Genomic DNA, 14,023 nt, shown 5'->3' with positions numbered 1-14,023 from the left:
CTACCTCGCCACCACCGACATACAGGTTCATTGGTTATCAGGGTGATCAGCGGAGAACTGGCGCGGGCTGTGACGTACAACCGTGGGACGTGCGAACGTTACAGGTGTGAACTTAGTGTAGACATGATTCACAGCGGTCAAACATCAAGCTCATTTATTTATATGTATTTTTAGTAGTGCTGGTTTAAAAAAATAAAATGTTTGACAATAGATAACTAGTTAATTATTATTTGTAGACAATTGTTTCTGGCATGAAATATAAGAAAAAACAATCCTTTAATGGTTCAATGCTCGAGACGGGTCTTTATATCTCCCATCATTTTGGGCAGTGTGTTTGTGAATAAAAATATCTCGAATTTTATGTTTGACATAGTGACAGACATAATAAATTGATGTAAACTTTTACCTATTTGAGATATAAATGTGTAGACCAGAAAAAGCCATTCACTATTGTCCCGAGATAATTTTCTGCAATCCTCATAATCACCGTTATAGGTGCGAGCGTTTGAGAACTTTGTTAATAATCCTGATCATTTAAATAAGCTCAGACATTAATTACTCTATTATTACAAAATGACAGTTTTTATTTGTTTCAAATCTAGTAAATATATACTCACATAAACCTAATTTAACTAGAGCTTTCGTACAATTTTTCTGTGACGTGATGTGTGTGACGACGGTTGAATATTTTTTTAAACTACATATTGAAATATAACCTAAGGGTGTGTATTCTCAAAGAGTTAATGCGTATAATGGAACATACTGGAAACAAAGTTTTATGTCAAATGTCAATATTCATTGTAGAGTACTAAATAAAATGTTTCTGGTGTTATAAAGAGTTAAATAAATAAATAAATACATCACAAGAACGTGTAAGCAACGTAAAATATATTTTGTTACGTTATAAAGTCTTCTATCAGTCAAAACATACCCTTAGGACTATTTATTTCCCCCTATGCATTTTAGTGTTTGATTTTTATTGTAGTTTGTATGATATTTCATGAAAAATACTCAGAACTAACCAATTTTAATGCCTACAGTCGAATGCTTATTTTATAGATTGTTTCTAATTACGTACATAATGTGTAATATTTTTAAATCAATAAATAGTGATTCTACCTACATCTATGCAAATTATATTGTCTCCAATGTGAAACAGTGTATTTGAATGTAATCGAGATTTAAATGTTTTACAATGTATAGAGTTTATGTTCTGCCTGGATGTAGTACAGTCAGCATTAAAAGTTGATGAGCAGCTACACATTTTTAATACCCATAAACACCACTTTATGTGTAAGTAGCTTAATAAGCTTAGCATTGAAGTTAGATGAATATTGTATCAGGTAAAAATAAGTTGAATACATATATTAAGTATGCCATAGAGTGTATTTGTTCTTAAAATTTTAGCGTATTTATTAACTTTTGATGTTGACCTTACCAGATATAATTGGGCCATATAATTCTAAATTACAGATTATTTTTATATGTTTTGATCGAATATTACAATCCACTTGACTATAATGTGTAATAGGTTACCAAATGAGCAGAATGTCTATTTTCGATTAAGAATACGACGACGGTATTTTTAATTGAAATTTATCATAGATAGGTATATTTAGCTACAAATTAGTTTAATATAACTGTCAAAGTTTAATAATGTGTATGACAAATAGGGAGGACCTATATTTTCAGCGAAAATATATCTCCTTCTGTTTGTCTGTTAATAGTTAATGTGTATTTTTAATAAATATAATAAAAATTCAGTTACTTCTCAATATTGTGATAAACATTTAAGTATTAATAAATATTATTAGATCAGAATTATTTATTATTATCTGTAAGAACAACGAAGTTCAAATTGTAAATATTGTGATAAGAATTTTAAGCATTCCGATATAGTTTAGTGGTTTACAATAATTATTTAATAAATACATTAGACGTACAAACTATAGTTATAATTATATCAACTGAATAAAATATTAAATCTCTTGTGTTGTTATTGTTTATTCCTAGTACATACTTAGCATTCAGGTAAATGCTGGGTTTAGCCAAATACTAATAAATAAAAATTTTGTTGTTTTTAGTGTTTTATAATATATATTTAATTTGTTTTCCTATAAGTATAAAAAAGTTATTGGATTTGCGCCAAATGACACAAATATTAAATAATCTCGAATAACAATGCATAAAATATCTAAGGTAGAAAGGTTTTTTTTGCATTAATAACTCTTACAACAGGGGGGAAAGGGATTGTTAGTAAAGGAGACTTAGAATCCCATTGCTAGCAATATACCCAACCAGGTCGACCTCCTCGCGGTTCCCCCTGGAAACTATTAAGGTTAAATCCTGAAGAATTCATCATGATGGGCTAACTGGCCTGTTTTCATTCTCATCAATCACCCTTCACTGGTGCTCGGCTAGCGTATCCCGTTAGCGCAGAGGAGGTTACCATTCCATTTTCACCCATAAAAAAAAAACTCCTACAACATACTATATACTACTACATACTACTATATAATAGTTTTAAATATATAATATACTTTTCTGTTTACTTTTTTAAGACTAGGTTCATTTTAAAGACATTTTAAGATTACCTAATAGTGGTAAGTGATTAAAAAAACATCATACGTGTGCGGATCTTCGGCACCATATATATATATATATATATATATATATATATATATATATATATATATATATATATATATATATATTCAATACAGTACAACATCAATTAGTAACAATGGAAGCAAAGGTGAAATTATCTCTAAAAAGGATCTCTTCCAGTCAACCTAACACAGTGCCACTGTAGTAGTGAGTGGGCAGCAGTAGTGCGAAATAGAAATCTAAAAAACAATTTTAAATCATTACATATGAATATAAACAAAGGTTTGAGTGTATATGAATGTTATATATAATACAATATGTACATACTTAATAAATGAAAACTCAATGATGACTTCTTGTAATCAATAATAGTAGTAAGTGATGATCAAGCGACATTGGAAAGAATATAATTTTAATCTTTTCTTGTCGGAATCAATACAGGGACTATTTTGAATATCCAAGGGAAGTTTATTCCACAGCTGTGCAACATTATTTTACTTTATAAAGAAATCTTTGTGACTTTCTAAATAGACGTATATTTGATATTTAATTGAATGTGGAAATTGTCCACATTTTTGCTGTTATAACAAAATGAAACATATTTATATAATGTATAAACGTATACATGCTCGCCATGGTGAATTAATATAAACCATCTAAGCAAATTTTGTCAATTTCATAAAAATAAAATACAAGTTATAACAACTTTAAGTTTAATTAAAACAAAATTGCACACGGTTTACAATAAAGAAAAAAAAAACAATATAATATAAAACACAATAACACAAAATAAAAACTGAAGCATTGTCATGGGGAATAATCTTACATCATAGTAGGTATCGTTGATTAATTTTACTTACAACTACTTTGTGACAAAATACTGATAGCAATAGATTCAAACTCAGATCTTTAGTTTTAAATTTATCCTATAATTGTTATTTCACGGTGGGTAGTTTTTGTAAAACGTTCTCAAGATATTTTATGGCACCTTCCAATATTTGTACTTCACATTCCTTCAACAGTTTGATATTTTTCCTGAAATATAAAAAAATATCCATATTATATAAAAATATAAATTAGTCTTATTTGTTTGAATTTGGCATTTGGCGTTTGGCGTTCCATTGTTTCTGCCTACCTAATGGGAGACAGGCGTGACAGATATGTATGTATGTATGTATAAATTAGTCCTGTACTTATTAGAGGGATGGGCAGTAGCGTCCCTCTTTAAACATCATCAAAGCTTAACTGAGGTTGCCAATCTGCCTGCCAAGCGTAACAACTTCTGACCCGAACATGAGGAGACCTATGTTCAGCAGTGAACAAACAACACCTGATATGATAATGATGACTCAGTAGAATATTTAATAACATTTCCGTTATTCTTTTTTTTTGCATCGATGGGGTATATTTTCATAATAACATAAATTTAATAATTTTTTTTTTCAATTAATTTCCAATTACGTTTTTTGGACTAAATTTCAAAGTTACTTAAGTAGCTGTTTCCCGGAGCTTTGGTTGAGTACATCTAGGATATAAACTACACGTGTACACAATTTTATTTTTTTAATTTGATAATCTAGATAATTTTGAACCAATTTTACAATTCTCTTTGCAATTGATAGAATTTACTACCGTGTAGGCCTTATATTAATTATATAATTGTAATTGTTATTTCTTTTTAAAATATTTAAATATCCATGTCAACCAAAAATATGCATATAAAATCATGTATAAAAAGTTCAAATGTTCAATTGTAAGTACCTGTGTGTAGATTCAGGGCCGTTTTGTTCTGTATCGTTATTAGTTTTGTTGTATGAAGCACGTATGAGTTCGCAACGGGTTAGCAGGTACTTGTACGCGCGCCGGTCGACGTCCGCGCCCACTGCATCGACGCTAGAGGACTCGGACGATACCAGGTCACTGGGCAAACCCTGGCTCGACCACTTTGCCAATTCCTCTGAAACATAGACATATTTTTACAAATGAAAATACACAGGTTTCAGTAGTACAAGCTTTTTCACTTATAAAAACAGATTCCAAATTCCAACAAGTAATTCATATAATAATAGACTTTGCGAACTCCATTGTTTTCGAAAATAATCATGAACCTTTATTGAAATATGCCAGGAAAAATACTACGATTGCACTAATAAAAGCTTATACAATAATCATAAATTAATATTACCCAAACGCGGTTTAACTAAGATTAGTAATCCTTTCTGTGGAAATTGGGTACGGAGTAAGACTTTATAACAAACTGCTTGAGTCTGTTTTTGAATTTGTCTGAAAACAGGTTTAAAACTAGCATAAAACGCTTTCTTTGCAAAAAGCCATATTATAGATTTGACGAGTTTATAAATAAAAAAATAATAATATACAAAAAAAAAATCTATTTTTATATTGTTTTTTTTAGTTGTTTATTATATTATTTTTGTTATTATCATACTATTACAATTATGCGCGTTTACCGATAGCACAGGACTATTTCATTACCATCCATTAAAAAAAATTACGTCCCACTCTTTGGTACAGACCTCTCCACAACCAGAACATATCCTAAATTAACACTAGCTGGCCAGGTGGCTTGGTATGGAAATTGTTTTTTTGCGCATCAAAAGGTACATAGTTAAATATGACATTTTGTACTTCATATACTTTGATAGCCGTGTGGTCGTGATATATACTAGGCCACTCCTTTCCTGTGGGTGTCTTAAGAGGCGACTAAGGAAATTTAATGGTCGAGGGATGTGGAGCAGTGTCCTTCTTAAAACATAACCAAAAGTTTGATTCGGTTGCCAACCCACCTGTCAATCGTGGCAACTACTGGCAAAACTTTATGAAGGAAATCTATGTATTGCTGTAGTGATGTAGTGGATAGTTAACTAATGATATGATACTTAGGTTCAATTTTGCAAATAATCCTGTCACCTTTACTTTTCCTTTCTTATTTCTGTTTAAAAATCTAACAATTCATAATATGGTCGAAAATAATTATCACACAATAAAATAACATTAAAATTAAAGTACTAACATCTTTTAAATCAACGTAAAGACCTAAATAGTTTATTGTATTATGTAAATTTATAAAAACACATTATGTAAACCTCAATAATCGTTTTATGGCCAGTTGATTTAGTAGTTTAATTGAAGCTTGTATTCGACCAGTCTCTCAAAATAAAACGAACTAAACATTATGCTCACACATATGTAGTTATGTAAGAAGTACTCTAGATAAAAATTTATTACTCTGGATGCTCTGTTTAATAACTATTGCGGTGAGTGTTATGTGTTTTGTTCATACTGGGATATAAAGATTTATGACTATATCTGTGTGTTCATTTTTAAGTCATATCAAAAAGGAAAAGGTCTCAATTCGATTGTATATTTTTATATGTATATTACATAAGAGATGTAGTCGCAGATTAATTCTAAATTTAAGTCGATTTTAATAATTGTTTTTGCATTTAACAGGGGTTTATTCCGTATTGTTATGATTGAAGCAGCTTTTGTGAAGAAATAATAAATAATATATTTCTAGTAGATAAAGTCTATTTGAATTACGGTTTAAATTAAACTTGAACTTAGATATAAATAGATAATAATATTAATTTGGATATAATAATATTATTGCATAATTTGGATTTTGTTAAAATAAGCGACTACAAATTGCACAATTTAATGAAAATAAATCATTGACGCATAATATACACATCGACAAAATCACAAAACTACTTATTATTTTTTCTATTGATACGGTCACATCTGAATATTACCCGCATTTAAAAAAAGATATGAATTTGGATTTTAAGCTAGTTGATGAAGCAGGTAGTTTAAAAATGGATTTATTTTGCAATATCTTAATTTTATCTACAACTACGTGAGGGACATAGCATTAATAATAAAGCTATCAATTCAACGATAAATCGAATTTGGAATTAATAATTAAATGAACGCATTTTAAAAAACGGAACATAATTTCTGATGAATTAAGTACAAGTTTGACCAAAAGAAAATAGATGGGTACTACGTAACACAAAAAGTGTAAATAATGATTAGATTCGAAACAGTTAATGGACCATGCATATCTAATTCAAGCATGAAGATGTCGTGTTTGTATTGTAAAAGTGTTTAGAAAATATTGCTTCTTAGAAAATCAATTAAATAGACACATCGGAGCAAGTACTGAGAAGCAATTATATATAAATTATTATCCGAAGTGTCCCAGTGAACTGGATAGAAACATTGTGTTAACCGCGACGATACGTTAATTTATTTTGATAATATCACGCCTGTTCGGATTTTAATGTTAAAAATAATAAATAATTAATATAAGAAAAAGAAATTGAATAAAAGTAATCTAGTGGCATAAGAACACTATCAGGGTCTACCTCTAATCTAATAATGTCACTATCATTATCGGGTATGCACGAGTAGACCATGGTCCTCAGCAACAGCAACGTGATAATAAATGAAATTTTTGACTCAAAAGTTACAAGATAACATGTTCTTTCATTATTATGGTAACTTTATCTAATAATTTACTATTTATTTAGTTGTACTTAGAGAAATAGCATATATTGAAATTTTATAGTGAATCCGTCAAGATAGGCTAACTGTCCTGACTTCATTTACGTCTATTATCCCACAATGGTACACATTCTAATTTTATTCATTAAAAAAATGAAAGATACTCTAATCAATAATACAAAGATATATATTTTTTTAAAGTGGTGCTTACCCTGATTCATATTAAATATCCTGATGAAGGCGAGCAGCTCAGCGCTGATGGGTGTTTCACCACGGTATAGGTTGTAATGTGTCACTCCGGCGAGACCCAGTTTGCTTAATAAGGATAGCTTAGTTTCGCGCAGTGGATCACTTGAACTTATACCCAGAGATAGTGATAGACTATCGTATTGGTTCTTTGGATATACAAAACTGAAAAATAAATAAGAGTAATTCATATTAGGGAGATTTTGTACGGATTCATTTGCACGGGTGCCTACATCCATTCGTGTTTCTGCAGTTATACAGCTGTAATCGCAAGGTTGTGTTTCAGATTGAAGGTTAGGGTATGATATTACTGGGTATGGGGGCATAACATCTTTTATAACTTGAATACCATCTGAGGTATATTCATGTACTGGCTAGTACTAAAACCTTATTAGTGGCCAGTACGTGAGCATAATATATTTGATCATCTTTAATTCTTTTTTCAAATTTGTCTTTAAATATCCGTAATTTATATTTGTAGAAATGTTTTCAAACATTACCAGTGCAATTTGGTTTAGAACTAATAAAAATATCGGATAACAGACATACAAAAATTCCAGGCAAATTGAGAATCTTCTTTTTAAAGTCCTTTAAAGGTAATATACGTTTACTGTTTGTAATGACTTCTGTTTATATTGGTTCATTAAAGCAATTAAGTGCGCGTATAACTGTTCCTGAATCATAACTGTGTTGCAATCCGGTTTGTTATGCAATTTATGTTTGTTGATTGATTATATCAACACATACGGTGGATTATAGAAGAGACGATGACATTTCTTCGTCGATTCTATATCTCACAATAGAAATTGCTTACACGATATATAGAGAATAGAACATACCATGTAAGGGTTAGAATTTGTAGAATGAGATATAAACATTGTTTTTAACAAGTTCAAACAAGTGGACATAACACTATAACAAACACATCACGACTACTCACAAGACCTCTCACGAAATGAATAGAAGCTGGTGATTCAGAAACATACATTGTACCCATGTTCAGCAATGAATGATTGACCATTGTAATGATGATTATGAGCTTCGCCAGTCGTGAACCGGTTTTTTTTTATATTGTGATAAATTTCGCAAGTACAAATTATGTTTTATCCCAAAAATAATAACCGGATTAACTTACGTGTCTTTTATGTCGAAAGTGTCCGTATAAAAGTGTTCTGGAATGCGAGAAAGAGGAGTGGGGAGGCCGTCCAGTAACCTTAATCATGAGTGGTCATGACGCGAGCGGTGCGAGCCCATCTGTGACTGATTTTATTAATTAAAAGTTACTCTCGAAACTAAGAATGGAAATTCCATATTGTATTTGTGGGGATGATGCGTGAAGGAAAAAGAAATGTTTCAGAGATATATGAAGTTCAAGATGACCCACGTTCAGGACGTCCTTCCATACATTCCGACGATGTCCCTCCAAAATGATGGAAAATTATCGATGTGCTCAGACGCCTCAAAGCTCGTGTGGCACGAGTTCGTCCACATCAGAGGGGCGGAATCTGACAATGTTCTCTTGTTGTCCGTAAAGAAAAATTCCATTACGGTTTGGCCTATTCTTCTTGTTCCCAAAAACCAAATTGGTAATTTGGGGGACATAAATGAGATAAAAAAAGCAACATTTTTCAAGGAGCCTTCTCATTTTCCAAGTGCATTATGTCACAGGGGGAGTAGTAAAATTGATTTACTTAATTGTAAAATAAAATTTTTAAAAATTTTATACGTACTTTCCGGACAAACCTCGTATGCGAGTGTCCGACTATATTTCGGGACCGTCCAGTAACCTTAATCATGAGTGATCATGACGCGAGTGCGAGCCGGACTGGATTTTATTAATTAAAAGTTACATTAAGAATGGTTCCATATTGTATTTGTTACGGGTTAAAAAGAAATGTTTCAGAAATATATGAAGTCTGGATCCAGTCAAAGTATACATAATGTAAAATGGAAATTATTACATACATCACGGAATCTGAATGTTTTGCCTAAAGAAAGGTGTATCGGAATATGTAACAACATTTTGGGCTTCTATTTTCCGTTTACTAGTTTATACTTTTTATTGGAGAAATTGTTCAATTGCACTGGGAAAGTATTTCCTTAAAAGGATTTATTATTTAGATTTCTGTTTGTATGTAAAAAAAAAAAAACAACATTATTATGATTTAAAACTTCCAATTTCGCTTTAGTTTCTGGCATATTATACAATTTTCTTAGATATTATACAATGACTGGATCCGAAATGAAACATCTTTTTTAATGTGAAAATGTTTACACAAATGAAAATTTACCCATTGTGCAAGAACAGATCAACGTTGGATCTCGCACCGTAGAATATGAAGATCTGTTCGCCTTGTTGGAAGTCGCGCAGTGCGTAGCATTCGCCTCTATTTAGTTCCTTGTTATAGTCGGTTGTGATCTGCAATGTCAGTATTCCTTGTGTGAACATTACGTGTTTGAAAGCACTACTTACGACATAGATTATTGACTCGATCTATGTCGTAAGCAGTGCACAATGCACTTTGGTTTATAGTTATATAAATAAACCATTTTTAAACCTTTATTCGACACAAAGGAAATTAAACTTGTTTACCGATCTATTCACGCGAAAATATTGTCAAATAAACTTAATGATTATTTTTAAATAAAAATGTTACTTTCCATCGTGAAATTCGTCATTTCATATTGATTTTATTTATTTATTCCAAAATCTTGTAATGTCAAAAGAAAAAAGAAAATTATTGAATTGATTTTTTAGAAAAATAATAATATTAGAACTTACAAAGATATAATTCATGCCTATTTACCTTGGTACTTGGATTTGATGTTAAAATTATGAACAAGCACACTTTTTACATTTTTTTATGCAACTTAAAATGACAAATAAGCTGTCGGCCCACCTGATGGAAAGAGGTAACCCTCGCCTATAGACATGAGCAGTATCATCGACATAACAGAGTATACTGTTTCGCCCATGATATCCCCATTCGTTGCCATTCCTGAGAACTTAGGTGTTATTCCTTTGTACCCTGTAAATTCACTACTATATCCACACTAACATTTACTCAAATTACCGATTTCACCCTTAATACATTTGAAAGGGATTCTTAAATTAAAAAGGGCGTAAACGATCAGAATTATTACACTAACAATGATTACAAAGATGCGTTTGTGTAAAATTTTAACAACCTTAACATTAATGAAATTGATTATTCACATACCTTTCCGTGTTCATGGTTACACATATCCCATAAGGGTATAAATGACGTGACGTCACAGTCATCCAGCTGTATCATGTTCTGCCGCGTCATTACAGTGGACACAGCCCACCTGTGGAGTGACCAATCACGTACAATATAAATGTATGGACAGAGCATGTATTTAACTATATAAACAGAGGTCAAAGATGTAATAGATATGTAAAGATTAGCGATATGCCTTGGCTCCGCACGGGTTTATTTAAAGAAATATATTATTTAAAGAAATATAGCCCATGTTATTCCCTGAAAATGTAGCTTTCTATAGGTGAAAAAATATTTAAAATAGGTTGAGTAATTTTTGAATTTATTCATTGTAAACAAAAAAAAAAAGAATCTTTTATCTGTACTAGCTGGCCCTGCAACTACGTTCGTCTTCATTATCTATTATACTACGTCAATTTTGTACAGAATTTTATACACTTTTATTATTACATCATCACTATAAAATAGTATCAATAATTGATAAAAAAAAAAAACACAAACAGATATTTAATTATTGTATAGCTTATTATGTTAAGCCACATTTAGCTTAAAATATTATGAAAATTTCATTATTCAAATTCAATCATTCTAGTCGTTTTTACGTGTAACGCTAATACAGAAGAAATTTTCTCATATATCGCATTTTAATACACAATTTTGACTTAGTTACGTCTAGTGAGAGAATGTGAACTATTTTAGTCATCTCATGACCGGCATATTAACCATTAAAACTGAATATTCTCTCTCTTTTTCTCTCTATTTGATAAATATCTACAAAACTACAAAACACTTTTATCATATACATACATATTTTTGTACTGTGGCATACAATAACATGCCACTGTACTTAAACGTTACAGTCGTTATGCTAAATGACGCAATTACAAAGTGTAAGTCTTAATATATAACATTAAATATATTATATCCGATTGTTTCATATCCATAAACCGGCAGTAGTTTCACAAGGGTTTTGCATATTTATACAACAATAGGCGTATGTAACAAAATGGCATTTTACTTTCATACAATTGCACGAGACAACATCCTATTGTTTGTTCGGAGACAATCTCAGGTTTCCACTTTCAATTCTATTATAACACATTTATTATTGAATTAAATTGAAATATTTTATCGGTCGCACTGAGATATACCTACATTTCTCCGACACGATAATTTGCATATTTATTTACGTGTGTTACGTATACTTTCTATGTCATTCAATGAACGTAAGAGGTTAAATATTCTAATAGATATTTTATATTTAATTTGCATAAGTGACGGGTTCTTGCCATGATTTAAAGTAATCGCGAAACAATAAAGTTTTACATGATAATGGTCGGGGGATGGGCAGCGGCGTTCCTCTAAAAACATAACAAAGTCTGAGATTGCCAATCCGCTTGCCAAGCGTGGCAAATACCAGCAAAATCTCTCAATGGGAAGTCCTATGTTCAGTAGTGGACATTTAACGGCTGATGTGGTATAGTATATTAAAATAAAGATTATTAAATAACTTTAGAATCTATTCCGAGTTATCAATAAATAAAAAAAATATGCTCAACTACAGCTACTAATGAGATAGTGAGAGGCATTTTCGACTTTTGTTATAATTGATACAAATATATAATAAATAAATAATGCATTAAAAGATTTAGAAAATTTATTATGGCATCAACCACTTTACGGAACTATAAAATTATATTTAATTAAAACTTCTTTGCCATGAAGTGTTTTGACTTGTCACACACTCACAATTATGTTTGTGTGCTTTCGATTTTTATATGATAAATTCTATCAAATGTATTCTTTCGTGGTCCAAGTTTTCTATGTGTAGAATATGCATATCGATTCCCAACTTAACGGTTTACCACAAATGGCAATTTTAAACAAAGTATCGATTTATTGCCTTTATTGACATTTGACAAAAGTACGTCCGGTGATCCGCATGTGTGTTCAATATACTTTCACAACATAGTAAGACTTGCCAAGTATTTATAAACATAACAGTTTATGTAATAACAGTATCGAGCATCGAATAAACTATGGAAGTGATAAATAATTCAACTAGTAGTATCACCAGTACGCTAGTTTCTTTATAGGCAAAATGACTATAGAGACAGTTTTATATAGTAAGATGAAGGCTTTTGAGTGCTTATTTTCTTATTTCTAATCGAATATAAAATTGACTACTTGGAAATAAAGTTGAAAATATTAACAATCACTCTGATCAAACACTATAAATACTTACTATATATATATATATATATATATATATATATATATATATATATATATATATATATATATATATATATATATATATATATATATATATATCAAATCAGCTGACTCGTTTTTTATTAATGTTCTATATACTCACGCACACAATGTAACTTGACGTATCTATATTTAATTATTTAATAAATGAGTTTTTGCGCAATAAAAAGGTGCAGAATTTATAAGACAAAATAAATATTGAAGTCATAAAGAAATTACTCATAACTGTTTATTACGCAAAAATGTATGAAAAAATTGACCCGCTTTTCTCGAAGCATTTGTATGGAGACACTATCTATGCAATCTAAGGAAATTTGATATAAATAACTCTTACCTAATATTATAAAAGTAGAAAACAAATCTCTGAGGCGTAAACAAATATTATATAATAATTTAGCATTAATAATAACTAAAATTACTATTTATGAATTTAATTAAAATACGGATGATTTAAAAAGTTATATACTTATCTGAAATATAAATTAAAAATATTTGTTTAATTCAAATTCCAATTAGACAAAGTAGATAAAAGGAATTGTAAACAAAAGTTAAAACACAGAATTTATATATTGTATAATTTTTATTTTTGAAAATAAAGTTTCCTCAAGTTATCATCACCATTTCCTTAAATGCTCGTACCTATTGCTTAATCAAATCTGCAACATTCGCGCATACAAAGTATAAGCGTTAATGATATTACAGAGATTAGTAGACAACACTGAGAAGTGGTTAGAGATGCGGTTAGTAAATAACGAGAAATATGAAAGTAATTCGGTAAAATTGTTTTCCGAAAGCAGTGTTTTAACGATTCCATTACGTATTCAATGTTGTGCAAGCGGTGGTTTGTTGACAGGCGATTAACATATTTTAATTATTTAACTTAGTCATCATATCATATTAGTTATTAACCATTCAATACGGAATAGGCCTCCCCCATAAGGGAGTTTTTATTAGTAGTGCCACACTTGGTAGGCAGGTTGCAACCGCAGTTAGGCTTTGGTCATGTTTTAAGAGGACGCTGCTGTCCATCCCTTAATCATTAAGTTCCCTTAGTCGCCTCTTACGATACTCACAGGAAAGGAAGGGATGGCCCATTCTATGCTGGGACCAGACGTATACGGCATTAC

At 30.5% G+C, this 14,023-nt stretch overlaps 1 protein-coding gene across 1 annotated transcript in view; it reads right to left on the bottom strand.

Annotated features, from left to right (window-relative positions):
* Window positions 1–3,303: 3,303 nt before the first annotated feature.
* LOC113510200 (actin-histidine N-methyltransferase) overlaps window positions 3,304–14,023 on the bottom strand; it is a 35,757-nt gene continuing 25,037 nt past the window's right edge. The window contains exons 5-9 of the mRNA XM_026893650.3: window positions 10,602–10,710; window positions 9,672–9,799; window positions 7,346–7,545; window positions 4,369–4,564; window positions 3,304–3,642 (exon numbers count right to left, since the gene is read on the bottom strand). Of these exons, the coding sequence (XP_026749451.3) occupies window positions 3,543–3,642; window positions 4,369–4,564; window positions 7,346–7,545; window positions 9,672–9,799; window positions 10,602–10,710 (733 nt within the window). The 3' untranslated portion in view covers window positions 3,304–3,542. The remainder of the gene's footprint in view (window positions 3,643–4,368; window positions 4,565–7,345; window positions 7,546–9,671; window positions 9,800–10,601; window positions 10,711–14,023) is intronic.

Source organism: Galleria mellonella, unplaced genomic scaffold (assembly GCF_026898425.1).
Source record: "Galleria mellonella isolate WM207_F2 unplaced genomic scaffold, CSIRO_AGI_GalMel_v1 utg23, whole genome shotgun sequence".
In the NCBI taxonomy this organism is placed as follows: Eukaryota; Metazoa; Arthropoda; class Insecta; order Lepidoptera; family Pyralidae; genus Galleria; species Galleria mellonella.
The sequence above is the reverse complement of the archived record's forward strand: the minus strand, read 5'-3'. Positions and strand labels throughout refer to the sequence as shown.